Genomic DNA, 19,643 nt, shown 5'->3' with positions numbered 1-19,643 from the left:
CTAAAACGTTCGATTTTGACACCTTAATTTCAAAAGGATGACCCAAAGTTTATGTAGGGATTACATTTCCCCATCTAATTTGCATATTATGACGTCATATGGTGGTGGTCATCTTGGATTATAGAATTTTCATGAAAAGTCACATTTAAATGATAAAATGCAGCACTTCTTTCCCCCCAAAATGTCCCTCACCTTCTGTATGCTATATTGCACAATACTGAATGCTCAGGTAAATAGTAAATAGTATACAAACTGTAAATCATTACTAATAAACGGTAGAAACAAACCGAATGCATGTAGCGGTTGGCCTTTTGCTGTAGAGATTTTCCATTTACTACATACAGTAGGCACTCTGATTCCATGTATGGGGCACATATATATTATTCATATGACACACAAACACATAATAGCCCCTCTGCCCCGTGTCACACTGCCTCTGCTCCTGCTACGAGCAGCGCGGCCAGATCTGCCTTGCGCGCGCGTCGAGTGTGCACAGCTCGGACTACTGTCATTGTCATTGCGACTCCCCACCCTGCCTCCACGTTGCCCCCTATCTGTCCTATGAATACTTCGACCTTGTCTAACATACCCAGTGGCATTAGACAAAGTCTCCACCACAATACTGTCGCCGCGATTGCGGAGAGGCACACGGTCAGAAGACAAAGCTACATGGCTAGCGCGGTAAAAATCTCCCGCCTCGTTCCCCACAACACTAACAGGCCTGCTAACTTCGCGATGAACACTCTGATCCCTGGGAAACATTGTTCCCACCACTGACATTAGGCAAAGGACCATCTACATTGGGCAAAAGATTTACCGTTTGTGCTTGGTGTAGGGCTATACTTTCACTTTCAGAATCACCATCATCTTCTGAAGGCAGATATTCCCCTTCAGAATCAGGGTCCGCGAATAGAAGACCCAACACTTCATTGCGGGTAAGCTTTATTGATGCCATTAGATAATAATAATAATAATAATAATAATAATAATAATAATTTAATGCAAATACTTGCTGACATTGACAATATTGCTCAGATAAAATGGTTCACTCGCACACTAGCTCCGCTTTTGTTGGCACTGATTCAATGCGCTCTAGCACGAAGATTTTGTATAGAAGCATGACTTTTTTGAGTCGGGGGTGAAGTATGACATGTCTGCAATCTAGTGAAGGGGAGGTCGAACGAAATTTGACACCCTATTTGACAAAATCAGCCATTTTATTCAGTGCCGCATCTTGTCGAGTAAACTCAACCGTGGCGCCTAGAGGGTTTATATAATGATATTATGCCAAAATACTGATTTATTTAGTTTTAAATGAAACCATTGTAATCCTGAATGTATTCCTCCTTTTTTAAAAATGTAACTAATCTGATTACAATGTTTTTTGACGTAACTGTAACAAATTACAGTTACTGGATTTTTGTATCCTGATTACATAACGCCGTTACATGTATTCCGTTACTCCCCAACCCTGCTGAACACACACGTGGCTTTTCTCAAGTGTGGATTTTCATGTGACTCTTAAGGGATGTTGATCGTGTGAAATTCTTCCCACATTGATCACATGTGTGTGGTTTCTCTCCAGTGTGGATCCTCATGTGTTCGTTCAGATTTGCTTTTTGAGTGAATCTCTTCCCACACTGATCACATGTGAACGGCTTCTCTCCAGTGTGGATCCTCTCATGTGTTGTCAGATTTGCCGACATATTGAATCTCTTGTCACAGTGTGAACACTTGTAAGGTTTTTCTCCAGTGTGAATTCTCTGGTGCTGTTTTAAACTGTCCACTGTAATAAAAGTCTTCTCACACACAAAGCACACGTACTCTCTCACACCAGTGTGAATTTTCTGATGTCTATGTAGAGTTTGCAGCACTGAAAAACTCTTTCCACACACAGAACATGAATGTGACTTCTCCTTCATATGAACTCTCAGGTGTGTCTTCAGGTTTGATGCAGAAAAAAATGTTTTTCCACATTGATCACATGTGAACAGTCTCTCTCCATTGTGAACTCTCATGTGAACATCAAGATTTTGTTTTAATGTGAAACTGTTTCCACACTGAACACACACATGTGGCTTTTCTCCAGTGTGGATTTTCATGTGACTCTTAAGGGATATAGATTGTGTAAAACTCTTCCCACACTGATCACATGTGTGTGGTTTCTCTCCAGTGTGGATCCTCTCATGTGTTGTCAGATTTCCTGACATATTGAATCTCTTGTTACAGTGTGAACACTTGTAAGGTTTCTCTCCAGTGTGAATTCTCATGTGAACATCAAGATTTTGTTTTAATGTGAAACGTTTTCCACACTGAACACACACATGTGGCTTTTCTCCAGTGTGGATTCTCATGTGTTTCCTAAGGTTTGCTGATTGTGTGAAACTCTTCCCACACTGATCACATGTGTGTGGTTTCTCTCCAGTATGAACTCTCATGTGACGATCAAGATTACGCTTCTCAAAAAAACTCTTCCCACACTGATCACATGTGTGTGGTTTCTCTCCAGTGTGGATCCTCATGTGTCCGGTCAGATGTGTTTTTTGAGTAAATCTCTTCCCACACTGATCACATGTGAATGGCTTCTCTCCAGTGTGAACTCTCATGTGATTGTCAAGATCACGTGTGTTTAATATACTTTTTCCACACTGAGTGCATGTTAAAGATTTCTTGGCTCTTCTTTTCTTTAAAAATGTATTTTTAGTCTTTGAGCGACTCAAAGGTTTTTCTCCAGGTTTGACATGATGTTCCTCCTTCACCTCACTCAGTTCTTCACTCTCCTCCTTCACTTCACTCAGTTCTTCACTCTCCTCCTTCACTTCACTCAGTTCTTCACTCTCCTCCTTCACTTCACTCAGTTCTTCTCTCTCCTCCTTCACTTCGTTCAGTTCTTCACTCTCCTCCTTCACTTCACTCAGTTCTTCTCTCTCCTCCTTCACTTCGCTCAGTTCTTCACTCTCCTCCTTCACGTCGCTCAGTTCTTCACTCTCCTCCTTCAGTTCCATCAGGTCTGACATAAAATAAAAAGGTTTAATTTAATTTTCAGCACATCAATAATTCGAAGAAACGAATATGAAAGCGACAAGGCCATGTCTTATAAGATAGAAATATGAAAATAAAGGACGTAAAAATGAGCCCGATTTAATAGCAGAAAGTAGACACATTTTTTAAATGCAGGTCAAACCAATTGCACTAACGTCTGAATCCAATGGTGTGGTAGAAGGTTTCCTGCATGCTGTCTTTTCGGTGCACAAAGTAATTTAATTCCAATTAGTTGTTTATCTGACCAATTTTTCACATCCTCAAATTTAGGTTGGAACGCCAATAATTTAGGTAAACATTTGATTATTCTGTTTAAATGTTTTTATTTCACTTATTCAAGCGGATGTCACTGTCACTTAGAGTTTCCCACCAGCCACTAACGTTGATCTCCCGGTAACAAATGCCCAGTATTGGGGAAAGTTACTTGTAAATGTAATGCATTACAATATATACATATAAACAATATATATATATAATTTTTTTTTTTTTTATGAAAAGTAATGTTACATTACTTCTTCCTCAGACTCGACGCTCACACGGGTTGCCAGGGGTTTGAGGACACGCAACAGGAAAGAGTGCATTTGACAATGAAAATTGGCAATACAGCACCTTTAAAGGGGGGGTGAATTGCTGTTTCATGCATACTCAGTTTTTTACACTGTTAAAGAGTTGGATTCCCATGCTAAACATGGACAAAGTTTCAAAAGTTAAGTTGTACGTTTGAAGGAGTATTTTTGTTCCAAAAATACTCCTTCCGGTTTGTCACAAGTTTCGGAAAGTTTTTTTCGAGTATGGCTCTGTCTTACGTAAGATAGAGCGGAATTTCCTTATATGGGTCCTAAGGGCACTTCTCCGCGGCCGCGCGCGCACTCGCAGACCAGAGCAAGAGAGAGAAGAGAGCGAAAGCAGTACGTTACCTCAAAGCGCTATGCTCGGCTTTTAGGGAAGTCAATGTCACCAAAGAAGTGGGTTTTTGGTTGGCAGGGCAAGACAACCCTGCACAGATTCCCAAAGAACCCAGCGTTAAGGGAATAGTGGATGGAGTTTGTTTTTTCGAAGCATCAACGGAGGTTGTGCACGACTCTTTGTTCCCTGCATTTCGACGATGATTGTTTTATAAACAAAGCACGACGGATTTGCAGATCGTCTAATGCTTAAGGATCGAGCAGTCACAATGATAAAGGTTCGCTGTCGCAATGCGGTGAGTAAACTACTTCAAATGTCTCTCTGTGTTGTTGTTAGATCGGTTAGCACAGCTATAGCATACCGCCCACACGGCCCGCCCCCAGCCGCTCGTTTTTTTCCGGAAAGACTCGGTACATCCAATCTTTCACTTACAAATATAATAAAACTAAAGACGTTTTGGAGATATAAAGGATGCAATACTACTCTATAGGTACTCAAGATTAACAGGAGATTGAGTGAAAATGAGCATTTCACCCCCCCCTTTAAGGCCCTTTCACACCAAAAGTGGAATGAATAATTCTCAGGCTAAAGGAAATGCAGATTGGTCAGCAGCAAAGACATTGGTTAATAAAGTGAGATTAAGTACATAAAGTATATTTGTGTAATTTAATAGTGAATTATAAAAATCTCAATCTCAAAATATAAAATTCTGAGATTGCATTTGACTGTTTATTAGTTTTGAGGAATAATGAATGTTATCGTGCAAGTGAGATGAGTAAATACATGTTCACATTTAGTCTAGGACTAAAATAACCATCATGTTTGTTTACACAGCGCACACAACACCTCCTCTAGGGGCGTAGTTTGTGGGGAGGGGGAGGTAACCCCCCAATAACAAAACAAGCAACGTGAATGAGTGACGCGCGTGAATCACCGCTACTCAGCATATGTTCACCAGCGCACTTAAATGTTCTATTTGAATTCTATTGAGAATTTATCGCTTTAAAGGGCACCTATCATGGAATAAAAAAAATTACCTTTCATGTAGTGTGTAACATAGATCTAAGTGAACAAAAACATCCTGCAAAGTTTTATATATGAAAGTTCACCGTAAAAAAAAGTTATTGTCTCTCAAAAGTAGGAGTCGAATCTGAGTCAATTTAATGAATCAGTTTTCCAATGAGTCATTTTCCTTTTCGTTGTGACGTCAAGACGAAAAATTATCAAATTGGCCGCGCCCACTCATTGTACGCGCAGACACCAGGGAAAACTTGAAAACATCATGTCAACAACAAGACGCCGTGTTCTTAAGTGCGAATCAAAAGCGACCTTTTTTTCACTGCCCAGGGACGAGCATGTGGAGAATCAGTGGCTAGAGTTTATATTTACAACTATACCACACAAGTATAGCCTGAACCTTGTGCTGTGTTCGTGTCATTTTAATGATGATTGCTTTACAAACATAAATGCTTTCAAGTGTGGATTCGCGAGCCGGTTGCTACTGAAGGAAGGTTCAGTACCAAGTTTATTTGGATCAGCTTCCTCCTCCGAATCACAACCTGTAACTATTATTAATAATTGTTGCTTTTATGTGTTCTGTAGCATGCTCAATAAGTATGTATGTGTGTTGTGCAAGTTACGCTCAGCGCAGCTTCTAGGTCTCCAATGTCAATTTTTTTGAAATACGTGAAATGTTTGTCGCTGTTATTGGAGTTGTCATAAAGAATAGAGCAATACCTTGTAGTACTGCAGTGCTTTATCAATATGTTTATGCGTTGAGCTAACGCAAACAATAACTGATTGGGTGTTTACCACCGAACTTTGGGCTATGATCGCTAACATAAATCAACTCAAATTCCTTCTCTGATTTTGAATTTTTTACTACAAACTACGTAGTATACCAATCACAACTGACTGGGTCATCTGACCAATCACTGCAGATTAGCGTCACGCAAAGGAGGGGTTTGGAAAAATGAGTCGTTGAACGAATCATTTGGGAGTCGGTGAGCAAATCAGGTAAAAGTAAATGCATATTATAAGAAAACAAAAGTGTTTTTTTTGTCATTGCATGCATGTAGGAGTCCCAAAACAATATTAGGAACATTTTAAATGCCATAATAGGTGTCCTTTAAAACACAATGGAGAATGTCAAGCATGATGTGAAACAGCCACATAAACTAAAAAGACTCATAACAAGAGGGGAAAACATCATCCTGCAACAACATAAATTTCCCCAAAATGTGTTCTGCTAATAATGACACATATTAGCAAAAACATGGCTTTCAGATATTCCAAGAGATGACAGGAAATTAACATTATCAATACAAGAAAATGTTAAGAAAAGGTAGTTTGACCTACCATAGCACTTTGATTAAAAAATGCTTTAAACTGATACGTTAGTTAAGTCAAGTCACTTTTATTTATATAGTGCTTTTAGCAATAGGTACATAAATAAAATAAAATGCATTATTATCCTATGTAAACAAGTAATTGCTAATTAGGCTATTACTTTATTGGAGTTACTTTATCAATGCATGTGTTGATGAACCCTCTGAACAAATAGGCAAACACAAATCAAAATATGCAACTGACACATAATAAACATAGAATTACAAAATATACACAACTTACATTGAGCTGTAGAACCAATAAAGTTCCTCATAATAGGGTTTCTTGCATCCAGCTCAGTTGAGCAAACACTCAAAACCATGCCAGTACCTCTCTAAACACTCTTACTTGTCTCTCTTAAAAGGATAGCCCTTCCCGTAGAAACCTCTCTAGATCCCCCTTGAGGCGGGGAGTAACATTACATCACAAGAAATGGAACAGCCTTTCAGAACTGTTACAACTGTATGTAAACCAGACACAGATATAAAATAAGTGTAAATAAGGGAGATAATTTGACCTGAAGTTGACAATCTATATGAAAGTTTCTCCAACCTCCTTTACTGAACATTTGTTGAAAATCATTTCATAGTTTAACTGTTTATCTGAAAGTGATGACTTGTTTGAATGTTTCTAACATGAATGTTCTTCAGCATCATGAATGAATGAAGAATAAACACCAACCTCTTTGTGCTTCAGGATCTTCAGTGTGTTTCATTCTGCAGGGTTCTGGATCACTCATGTTCTCACTGTCCTCTTTAATAAACTCAGTCTTTGCAGATTTCAGCTCTTCCTGATGCTCTGATGCTCGCCTTCACTTGAAGCTGATGGGAATTTACAGCATTTATTGGGGAATTGCTGTGGGAGGAGCTTCACTGATGATGTAATTGTGAGAGGAGCTGATCTGCCAAAAATCAGTAAATGAGTTTTTTTTTAACTTAATGACACATCTGTAAAATCATGCATCTGGATATCATGCATAGACAGTATAAGAAGTGGACAGAGCCATCTCATTGGATCTCAATTGAGACAAGTGAAGCCCATTTTTAGCGATTTCTTAGCACTTCCTTTCCTGACGCGCAGACTCAAACCGAGCAAAGCGTTACACGGACCACGTGAGCAACCCATCTGTCTTCTAGTAGCTGTGCCAAGAGAAATCTGAATCATTCCCTTCCGAATCTTGCAGAGACGGAGAGTGTGAGTAGGAGGTGTCCATGAGCTTGGAGCAGGAGCAACTTTTACTAGGTATTCATTATTTTGTCATTTTGCCTCCACGTCCCCCCGATTGCCCGCGAGCTTCTCCTCCTGTCCATACGATAATCTCTACTGTGCGACAGAGAGTCGCGTGGTTATGACGCAATCATTAGCCTACTTTTACAAAAACTGCTTCTACGGGGCCATAAGCTACAAGGTAATGGAGCATTTTATACATTGTCGTGTTTCTTTAGAAATAAATAATGGACAAATGGAGTCTTTAAATGCCTCAGATGTAAAGTTATTCGCTGTCAAAGTGACGCCAAAATGAATGGGAGTCAATGGGATGCTAACAGCAGGTGAAGTTCTGCTACAAGATGGTGGCACGCGGCCGACTTCAACTTCCGGTTGACTTCCTTCCCGCTTGATATCATGTCTGCCTGTCTATCATAAAGTAACTGATGCTAGTTCAATTCATAACCCTAATTATTCTCATAATTATTCTCCTTCTTCATTAAAAAATAGTTGTGGAGTCTGTCACTTCATTAAAAATCAATCTTAAAGTCTTGGGGTTTTGATGCCAGAAAATAAGCTTTACTATCCAAGAAATTATTTTATCTAATAAAGCTGAATGCTTTTGCAAAAGCAACTCCAGAGTCCAGTATCGAAAATATATACACCTCAAAGGTGATCAATACATACCATATACTTGTGTTTTAAATAGTGAAAATGAGACTAAGGGCTTCACCATAAGAGCATTTCCATCCATTCCAGTCGCATGCTTTGCTTCTCTGATGCATAATAAAGTATAATAAAGTATCATGTCTTTGTTAATATTCTCTTAATACAGTTAATAATCATTAAAAATATTCTACAATATGCAGAAATAAAGAAAACTTTAATATCTTAATGTAAATTCTTCCAAATACAAATAATGATAAGAAAAACAGTTAAACTCAGAAATAAATGTACATATAGCCAACAAATCCCCTCAGTCTGTTGACACCAATAAAATGAGCTTTAAGTGTCAATTTACAGGAGATCTGAAGACATCAGCATAATAAATGAGGTGAAAACAGGAACTATTGTCATGAAATAAAGAGTGTTTTCAGCAGATCTGTTAATATTGATGAGCCTCAGACTATCAACACTCATTCAACAAGCCATTCAGGATCATCAGCAGATCATATCACTTTATTCTGAGTGTTTGCTGTTAGAAACACATTATTTGAGTCAGGATACATGATAAAAGCCTGTAAAACAGCTCTATTGAAAGACAATACTGTTATTTCTCACAATATGACATGGATAAAACATCAATAACACAAAAACATGAATGACACTCAGGTAAATAACTACACCATTATACTGTATGTCCATATGAATCTAAACATTGTTTGATTTTCTCAAAGCTGCATTAATTGCAATAAAATTATTAGATCATCATTAGATTCAGTTTAAATCTGATTTATAGTTACTGCTGAAGTTGCATTTCTCATAAATAGTAGAAGTTATTCATAGTTCTAGAGATTTTTCTTCTTACAGTAACTTTGGTAACAGGGTTGATGAATACAGACAACGGATTGAGATTATTTTCTTGTCTTCCCATCATGCAGTAGAAAGAGCCCAGATGATGTCACTTCGTGAGTGTTTCACAATTTTATAAATGCTGTTTTTAAAAGAGGAAAATCATGTCAGAAGTAACAGTTTAAGGCTGAAATAACCTCAGATACTTTGATCTTCTGAGATACGGACAACACAAACACACACAGGCTTCTGTTTCACAGCCCACAGAGTGAAGATGCAGGAAAGCTTTTTCCCTCCGGTCCTTCCTTCTCATTTGTTCCTTCTCCCACTTCAGTCCCTTTACCCATTCTCCCCTTCACTCAGTTCACTGTGAGTGATCATAGCAGAATATTGTCACGGAGTGACAAGTAGGAACTATAATAAACGGAACGAGTTCCCTTGCGGAAACAGTTCCGGTGTGACACCAGTTTGGTTCCGGTTACCTGTCATGGCCGCCCATGTTGATGAGCGACAGCTGCAGCGGATTGGAGCGCGGATTTAAAAAGCGGCGCATTGAAGAAGAGAGGGGTGAAGCGGAGGGGCAGAACGGAGGCAGCGGGCAGCAGGCGAGAGAGAGCGGCCGAGTCCGAAGCGGAGGAGAGTGGCATTGTGAGAAAAAGTTCAGTGTGTGTGGAGGTCAAAAAGCTCAGTGTGTGGCGGTCAAAAAGTTCAGTGTGTGTGGCGGTCAAAAAGTTCAGTGTGTGTGGCGGTTTGAGAAGAGAGAAGCGGCAGTTTGAAGAGGAGAGGTGCAGACAAGCAAGGCGGACTTGACCAAAATTGAGGTACGAGAAGACGAGAGGCAGAGGCGGCAGTTTGAAGGTACGAGTGTGCTTTGAATTACGGATTGTTGATCGAACCTGGTGTCTCCCTTTGAACGTATCATTATAGTGGATCTGCCGGTCCGACGAGCTGAGGTGAAGGTACCCTTTTCACTTTTAAGTGGTGTGTCATTGCAGTGTCTGACGATTGAAGTGAGCACGTGTGAAGATTTAAATTGGTTTGATACATGCACGAGTGTTTGAAAGCTTGATGTTACCAGCACTCTGAAGGCTCAGTCAGAGATCGTCCAGCCCGGTGGGGAACCAAGAATTAATGTGAACATAGAGAAACTGCTAACCACCACTGCTGCCTGCCAGCGCTGTTCTGTGGTAAGAAAACTCAGTTGTTAACTGTTGGATTCTGTACTCACTACTGTTGTTCTGTGAACATAGAGAACCTGATATCCGCTACTGCATTCTGTCATTGCTGTCCCATGGGAAGAAAACTCAGTTGTTAACTGCTGGATTTTGAACCCACCATTGTTGTTCTGTGAACATAGAGAAACTGCTAACCGCCACTTCTGTCTGCCATCGCTGTCCTGTGTTAAGAAGACTCAGTTGTTAACTGCTGGATTCTGAACCCACCATTGTTGTTCTGTGAACATAGAGAAACTGCTAACCGCCACTTCTGTCTGCCATCGCTGTCCTGTGTTAAGAAGACTCAGTTGTTAACTGCTGGATTCTGTACTCACCACTGTTGTTCTGTGAACATAGAGAACCTGATATCCGCTGCTGCATTCTGTCATTGCTGTCCTGTGGTAAGAAGACTCAGTTGTTAACTGCTGGATTCTGTACTGATTATTCCTCTGTCTGAATTCTGCAAGTTATCAGCTACGCTCCTCCAAGTGGTTGCTTTTTAATGTTCCCAGGGTTTTGAACTCACCATTGTTCTGTGAACATAGAGAAGCTGCTAATTGCCACTGCCGCCTGTCATCAATGTTCTGGGGTAAGAAGGCTCAGTTGTTGACTGTGGGATTCTGTGCTTACCACTGCTGTTTTGTGAATACAGAGAAACTGTTATCCGCCACTGCATGTCGTCGCTGTCCTGTGAAAAGAGGAAGCCCATCGTCTGCTGCCACCCACCTGTAGCCCCTCGTGCTCTGCCTACCATCTACTACTCGCTGCTCCCCACTGAAAAAAGGTCCTGGTTCTCTGTCCCATCCCTGTTGTCCTGTGAAGGAGAGGTGACACTCGGTGATCTGATGCTGTCCTGTGAGAAGAGAAATCCCCCCCTCGTCTGCTGATCCTTATCCGTGGTCCCCCCTGCGTCCTGCCCACCACTTACGTTGGTCTGCTGCCTGCCATCTACGGGTTCTGGCCTCTGGACCAATCCGTTTCCCGCCCCTTCTTCCCTCCTTCTATTGTGGTCCCATGAGCAGAGCTACCCAGCCCCCGCTGTTGCTTAGACGAAGGCATTCGTCCCTCATCCCTTCTCTCCCCCCTGTATTGCTCCGAGCAAGGAAGAGACCAACTGGTGGCCGACTGGAGTCTTCCTCCACAGAAGCCCTGCTTAGGCGAGAGGCCCTATGAAGAGTTTGGTGGCAGTGACATTCCTTTAAAGTGTTTTTATATTCAATAAAAAGAATCAAGCTTTTACATCAAGTCATTGTCTGCCTTTTAGTGTGGTACTTTGGTGTAGCTCCTCCGGAGTGGTGGTTGTCCTCGGCCCTAGCGGTGACAATATAATGATCTTTACATGTCTGGTATCATTTGAAATGTCTCAGTGTGACTGGTACAATGCTCTCGTGTCCAGAGAAACAGAACAAAATGTAAAAGAAGTGAGAGTTTAGAGATGTTGTTTCTAATGTGTGTGTGTGTGTGTCCTTTCCCAGGGTCTCCAAACCAAATTACCTCCTGTTCCTCAATAAGGTGTGAACTCCCCCAGTCTGTGATCCCAGTCAATGCAAACTCCAGCTGTTATTCCATGCCTCAATTTGGAGAATAATTATCCTTATCTGAGTACTTAAGGAAAGGCTGTGAAAGACTTTGATTTTGTAACATTAAGGCCCCATCCACACTACTGCGTTTTCGTTTAGAAACGGAGAGCTTTTGCTACGTTTGCACCTCCCGTCCAGACTAAAACGGCAAAAAACGAAGACCTAAAACAGAGAAGTTTAGAAACGCTGCCAACCCCGTTTTGTGTTTTGAATCTCCGGAGGGCGTTTTAGTGAAGACGGGTCAAAACGGAGGACTTTAGAAACGATGGCGCAGAGGCTCACGCTCGGCTCTATGATTGGGTGTCATCAGTCATGGTGCACGCACGTGCTCAGTGTTGGTGAATGGTCACGTGATTCGCGTTTTCAGTCGTTTTAAAGTGGACTGAGATCAATTCTAATACGCAGCTAAAATGCTGGTGTGGACAGAGATCTTATTCGTTTTAATTCTCCGTTTCTAAACGAAAATGCAGTAGTGTGGATGGGGCCTAAATCTCTTCCATACACTGTATCTTTCAGATGTCAAGTATTTAGGGCTGCACAATTTGGGGAAAAATCTAATAGCAATTTTTTTGTTAAAACTGTGATTTTTGGATTATTATTATTTTTTAATGCATGCTTTAACAAATATTTTTTATAAAGAACACCAGGTTTGTTGTGCTTGTTTGCACTTAATATATTAATATGACTAATAATAATTATGATGACTTATTATTATTAAAAACATTATACAAAATTATTATTCCAAATATTATTATCCTATATATATATTATGATGAAATTTGTGGCCTGTAGTACCAACTCAAAGTTCTGGGACACTGTGAAGACCATGGAGAATAAGAACACCTCCTCCCAACTGCCTATTGCGCTGCGGCTAGACAACACCATCACCACTGTCAAAACTGCTATAGTTGAAAATCTCAATAAGCATTTTGCTATGGCTGTCCATGTGTTCAATTTGGCTACCCATATGGCCATAAGCTCTTCACCCCCCGCATCACCTTGCCTTAGTCCCTCTAATTTTTCCTTCACACAAATTCAACCAGCAGCTGTCATGAAAGATTTGCAAATGCTTGACCCTTATAAATCAGCTGGACTAGATAATCTGGATCCGACCTTCCTAATACTCTTAGCAGCAATCATTGCAACTCCTATTACTAGTCTGTTCAACCTTTCCATCGTATCCTCAGAGATCCCTAAAGATTGGAAAACAGCAGCAGTCATCCCCCTCTTTAAAGGGGGTGACACGCTGGACCCCAACTGTTATAGACCGATATCGATCTTGCCCTGTCTCTCCAAAGTTTTCGAAAGTCAGATAAGCAAGCAGATGATCAAACATTTTGAATCCCACAATACACTTTCTGCCATGCAATCAGGTTTCTGAGCTGGTCATGGCTGCACCTCTGCTACACTCAAGGTCTTAAATGACATTACAACTGCCATTGTTAAAAGACATTACTGTGCAGCCGTATTTATTGACCTGGCCAAGGCTTTCGACTCGGGCGACCATCACATCCTCATTGGCAGACTTGGTAGCCTTGGTTTATCGAAAAAAAAATGCCTCGATTGGTTCACCAAATACTTCTCTGACAGGGTTCAACATGTTAAATCTGAGGGTCTGATGTCTGGACCTATTGATGTCTCGATGGGGGTGCCACAAGGTTAGATTCTCGGGCCAATACTATTCTCTGTGTATATCAATGATGTTGCTCTTGCCGCTGGTATCACTCAGATCCACCTCTACGCAGATAACACCATTTTATACACATCTGGTCCTACATTGGACACTGTGCTAACCAATCTCCAAAAAAGCTTCAATGCCATTCAGAATGCATTCTGGGGACTTAAGCTGCTCCTAAATTCCAGCAAAACTAAATGCATGCTGTTCAATCGCACACTGCCCATACCCGCCAACTTGACTAGTATTTTGACTCTGGATGGATCTAGACTAGATTATGTGAACACCTATAAATACCTAGGTATCTGGTTAGATAATTACACTTACCTTTCAGTTCCACATTAACAAGCTTCAAACCAGAATTAAATCTAGAATTGGCTTCTTTTTCAGAAACAAAGCCTCTTTCACTTATGCTGCCAAACATACGCTGGTCTTACCAATATTAGATTTTGGTGATGTCATTTATAGAACTGCCTCTACCTCCCTTCTGAAAAGGTTAGATGTGATCTACAACAGTGCCATCTGTTTTGTCACCAATTCTGCTTTTAACACCCACCATTGCGATCTATATGCATTAGTGGGCTGGCCCCCTCTACATACTCGACGCCTGACCCACTGGTACCATTTTATATATATAAATAAATTGTATTGAACTCTCTGTATCTGAACTCTCTCCTCACTATTGCCTTACCCGTCCGTAACCTGCACTCTAGCAGGTACATCTCCCTAGTAATCCCAAAAGCAAATACTTCCTTCGGCCATAGCGCCTTCCAGTTTGCAGCTGCATACGACTAGAATGAGTTACAAAAGACACTGAAACTTGAGAACACCATCTCTCTCACATCCTTTAAAGCACATCTATCAGAGCTTCTGCCTGTTCGCTGCACATGTTGACCCCCCTTTCCTATAATTTCACACTCAATTTACCTCTGCTCTAGTGCCTTTTGTTCTTTGGTACCCTGCTTGCACTGTCTTGTGCATTATCTTATGTGTTGTATGCTATTAGCACAATATCTACTTGTACAATTATGCCCAGTATCATATACTACTTAGTGGTGGAAAGAGTACTGAAAAAGCATACTCAAGTAAAAGTACTGTTACTTGTCAAAAAATGTAGTGATAGTAGAGTAAAAGTACCTGTCCTAAATACTACTCAAAGTAGGAGTAAAAAGTAGCCCTTTTAAAAGTACTCAAGAGTAGTGAGTAGTGAGTATTATGCTATGAATGTTAGTCCACCTTATACCCTGCAAATTGAAAATGTAGCTTACTCTTTTATCCCAGATACACAGAAAGAACAAAAAAAGAAGAAAAAAAAGAAACAGTATTTCAATATTTCTCCAACAGTTTTATTTTTGACTGCTACAGCCATGTAATATTTGAGAAATCTGGTAACATTTATGACAACCATTCTGTAGAGGTTTTCTTGCAGGTTAATTGAAAAAGGTTGCAAAGCATTGTACATTATCAATTTTACATAAAAAGATGAGCCGGTAGCACAAATTAGATTAAAGTGAATATAACATGCAATAATTGACAAAGTCTCTCAACATGAACGCAGACTTGCAATTTTAATGTAGGGGTCAACGAGCTTACATTTTTAATTTGTTGTTCAGTTTTACAATGAGCTGATTCTCAAAATTTGTACTGTCCAGCCTTGCTCGTTTAGGTGTAAACAGCTGCCCAGCACAACTAAAAAGGCGCTCACATGCTGCAGAGGCAGGCAAGGGTGTGTTCAGTTTAAGGCTTAGCCTTTTCACCAAAGGAAATGAGTGAAGCAGTTGCATCACTTCTGAGGCACAAACCAAGTATCCATCCAAGAAAAGAAGTCATCCTCGTCAGAGACAACATGCTGTGATTCGTTTTCCTGGGTGTCCTTCATGGCATCAAGATGACGCAGAATGTAATCCATACCTATCATATACACATAATACAGAAATTAATGATAATTGTGGATAATGCTGATAGACAAACTATGGCATGTTTACCAGTGTGGTATGGACCAAGTATTGGGGTTGTCATGGATATTTTAGAAATTAAATAAAGCTGTTCACTTCAGTTCAGTTCATCTTTATTCATTTCCCGAAGGCAATTTGGTTGCAGCAAACAAGCATACACATAAAACAGGATCACACACACATACACAAAAATAGGAGAAAAGAGAAAATACCCAATAAATACATTTACCTAGAATTTAAAAACTTCACAGCTGAGGGGACAAATGAATTTTTAAACCGATTAGTTTTACTAAGCGGAGTTCTATACCGGCTACCAGACGGGAGAAGATAGAACTCAGAATACAAGGGGTGAGAATCATCTAACAAAATGTTCTCGGCTTTACCCAAAGCCTGTCTATGGTATAACTGAGCCATAGTCATCTGCTTCCTCCCTGTTATTTTGTTTCCCTGATTTACCATCCTCTCAATACGGTTTTTATTTTTCACATTCAGAGAGTTGAACCAGCACAACAATGAAAAGGATACAACCGACTCAATATAGGATCTATAAAACATGCACATCAATGTTTTATCCACATTAAATGACCTCAGTTTCCGTAAGCAATACAATCTTTGCTGCCCCTTCTTACACAAAGCATCAGTATTTGCGGAAAACGTCAATTTACAATCTAATACAGTACCCAAATACTTGTACTGTTCAACACTCTGGATACCCGCTCCATTAATACTTATCTGCTTATCATCAATTGATTTCCCCCTCAATCTATAATCAATAGTCATCTCTTTAGTTTTCTGAACATTAAGTTTTAAAAAAGCATTCTGACACCAAACAATAAAATCCTCAACAACAGGACCATGCGTAGAATCCACCTCACTTAATAAGCTAACGATTACAGAGTCGTCAGCAAATTTTAAGATGTGCCTATTTCCAAAACTACTCTTACACGCATTAGTGTACAAAATAAATAATAAGGGAGAGAGGACGCACCCTTGAGGTGACCCAGTCGATGACACCAACCATTCAGAATAACAGTCGTTTACTTTGACTCTCTGTGTTCTCTCTACAAGGAAATCTAAAATCCAGCCTACCAAATACAAATCCAACCCAAATTCTTCAATGAGTTTGTCAATTAAAATGTGTGGCTGAATAGTATTGAAGGCAGATGAAAAATCAATAAGTAATTTAACAAAAAGTTTTCGGCTTCTCTAAATGCTGAAATACTAAATGTAAGAGAGTTGCGACAGCATCCTCTACGCCTCGCTTATTTCTGTACGCAAATTGAAGAGGATCTAGAGAACTCTCAATCTTGTGCATAATTTCTCTCTTAACTAATTTTTCTAAACATTTCATCACTAAGGATGTGAGCGCCACAGGTCTAAAATCATCTAATAACTGTGCATTCTGCTTTTTTGGCAATGGAATCAGAGTAGACTGCTTCCACCGTGCAGGTACTTTTTGTATTTTTAGGGACCAGGCAAAAATGTCATAAAATATTGGTCCTAACTGCTCAGCACATTCCTTGAGTAAACGACCCCCTATATTATCAGGCCCCGGTGCCTTCCTGATTTTACATTGTTTAAAAACTGTTATCACATCTCCTACATCAAAGGGGACACCAACATTATCTCCGTTTATCCTACACTTATTTTTCAAATCCTCAATTTCTGATTTAAAATCATGAGTATCAAATCTCATATAAAAATGATTAAAATCCTGTGATAAAGCTGCATCTGAACTGAATCCGTTCAAACTAATTCTATTATTTATTTTCCTACTATCCTGACCTGTAATTAAATGCATCCCCTCCCAAACAGAACCTAAATTTCCATTTTTCAATTTGAACTCGAGATCTTCCTTATAAACTGCTTTAGCCCTCTTTATTTCACACTTAATTTCTCTTTTTAGCATATAATGCTCTACAGTATTACCCTCTTTGAAAGCCCTATTTCTTTTTGACAGAAGAATCTTGAGTGATTTTGTAACCCACGGTTTACTGTTTGGAAATTTCTTAAACGATTTCACAGGTATTAACATGTCCTCACAAAATGTCACATAACTACAAATTTCATCTGTTACTTGATCAATGTCTGAACCAGAGTCCATAAAAACAGTCCAATCTGTACAATCCAGACACCCTTTTAAACGTAACGTAGCATCTTCAGACCAGACTTTCGTCTTAATTACCTGTGCCTTTTCCCGCTTCAGAACAGTTTTATATAGGACAAGTAAAACCATATTATGATCTGAGGTTCCCAAAGGAGGTTTCCCGAATGACTTGTAAGCTCCTTTAATCGACCCATAACACAAATCCAGAATTGAATGCTTACGTGTTGGGCAGGTTACATACTGATTAAAGTGGCCCAGTGATTTCTTCAAAGAACACTTATTAAAATCTCCCAGAATAAAACAGGGTGCGTCAGGAGATGCAGATTTCAGTTCATGAACCACACGTTCAATCTCCCTTACTGCATTATCCTCATTTGCTCGGGGGTGGATGTAAACTACCGTAACGAACAGCTGAGGAAACTCCCGGGGCAAGTACTGAGGTCTTAGTGCCACAGTCAATAACTCGATATCTTTCGTGCACACTCTCCCCTTAACGTGCACAGATTTGCACCAGCTTTCTCTAATATACAGACATACCCCACCTCCTTGCGCTTTACCGGTTGCTGTCTCATCCCGATCCATGCGAACAGGCACTCCGAAGTCATCCAGTCGTAGGCTCGAATCCGAATCCCCCTCGGAGAGCCACGTCTCCGTGAACGCCATCACGCAAACATTCCTGAAGTCATGCTGGAATTTCACCATAGCTTGAAGCTCATCCGTCTTTTTACGTAGAGACTGCACATTCGTTAACAAAATTGTAGGGAGAGGAATTTTAGAAAGAATTTGCTTTTTCATTTTCTGACGAACACCTCCTTTCCGTCCTCTCTTCCGAATTTTAAATGTAGAATCCTTTTGTCGCGAGCGATTTTGTTTTTGTCCAACAGCAACAGGTGAAAAACTTCCCAAATCAGGATAACCAAATCCCGCGGGTTGTTTCACGTTGTTAGGCTTGTACCATTGTAAAAGAAACTCCCGGGAATATTTGATTCTTACCGACTCCTGAGGTGCTTCAAACACACACAAACTCAGGTGGATCAAAGTCAGTAAAACAATAATCCCCATTTTCTCCATCAAGCCTCTCTTTTTCCAGTTTTTCAGTAGGGTATAGAACAAATCTCCGCGTCCGACAGTGTTGAGAGAAAAAAGTTATTTTGAGACGCAGAAAAACAAAGAAAACAACTGACAAAGCACAAACAAGCACACCGACACCTGTAGCTGCGAGTCACCGTGTGCGCATGCGCCTCCCTCAAGTAGTGCGCATGCGCCTACTTGCTACATAAGCACTGCTGCATTTACAACCTATAACCCTATACCCTTGTCTTTTCTAACATTGTTTCACAGTCTGACTGTGCTAGAGTAGGCAAGTAAATAAACATTGAACCGATAGCTTAACTCCACACAAACCCATATGCAGTAGTGGAAAAGTTACAAGTGGGATGGATAAGCAAAATGTACCCATGACTCCTGACATTAAAAAACAAAACTGCATGTTTTCGCTCTTTAACAGATATTGGCATAATATCAATTTCATCAGGTAATCTGTACTCATATACAAAATATCTTACCTGCTTTTATGATGTGGGCCTCGTCCGTCCATGACGTTTTGAATTTGGGAAGAAGAATTGCAGCACTGATGAGTTCCGGATCTTCCATAAACTCCCCAAAGCGCTTTTGTAGACCCCGCTGCAGAGCATGAATAAGGGGAAGACATACCTTGACTGAAGCCTCCATCTTTTTGAGCTTTGAATCAAGAAGGTAGATTGTGGGAAGCAGCCACCCCATCTGAGTGTTTGTTTCGGACTGAAGGATGTTCAAGGCCATGGATACAGGCTTTCTTTACAATGCAGTGTTCAGAGAGGTAAGAAACTTCAGCAGGATTTAGCTAGTGTTGTAGTCAAGACCACCTAACCCGAGACCAAGACAAGACCAAGACCAGAGTGTATCGAGACCGAGACAAGACCAAGACTTTTAGAGGCTCAGACCAAGTCCGAGTCAAGTCCAAGACCAGCGCCCCACACTACATGACACAATAAAATGTGAAACATGATCAAAAGAGCT

General features: G+C 40.3%; 2 protein-coding genes across 3 annotated transcripts in view; one reads left to right on the top strand and one right to left on the bottom strand.

Moving 5' to 3' along the window:
- LOC307162295 (uncharacterized protein) overlaps nucleotides 1-19,643 on the top strand; it is a 236,559-nt gene that overhangs the window by 109,854 nt on the left and 107,062 nt on the right. The window lies entirely within an intron of this gene.
- On the bottom strand, nucleotides 1,046-6,675 carry LOC307171096 (uncharacterized protein; the record flags this gene model as incomplete). Its single annotated transcript, XM_079892489.1, has 3 exons — nucleotides 6,580-6,675; nucleotides 2,456-3,010; nucleotides 1,046-1,092 (listed from the first exon to the last, which is right to left on the bottom strand). The coding sequence occupies exons 1-3, from the start codon at nucleotides 6,656-6,658 to the stop codon at nucleotides 1,046-1,048; spliced, it is 681 nt and encodes a 226-aa protein (XP_079748615.1). The 5' UTR covers nucleotides 6,659-6,675.

This window comes from Squalius cephalus, assembly GCF_949319135.1.
Source record: "Squalius cephalus genome assembly, chromosome: 1".
In the NCBI taxonomy this organism is placed as follows: Eukaryota; Metazoa; Chordata; class Actinopteri; order Cypriniformes; family Leuciscidae; genus Squalius; species Squalius cephalus.
The sequence above is the reverse complement of the archived record's forward strand: the minus strand, read 5'-3'. Positions and strand labels throughout refer to the sequence as shown.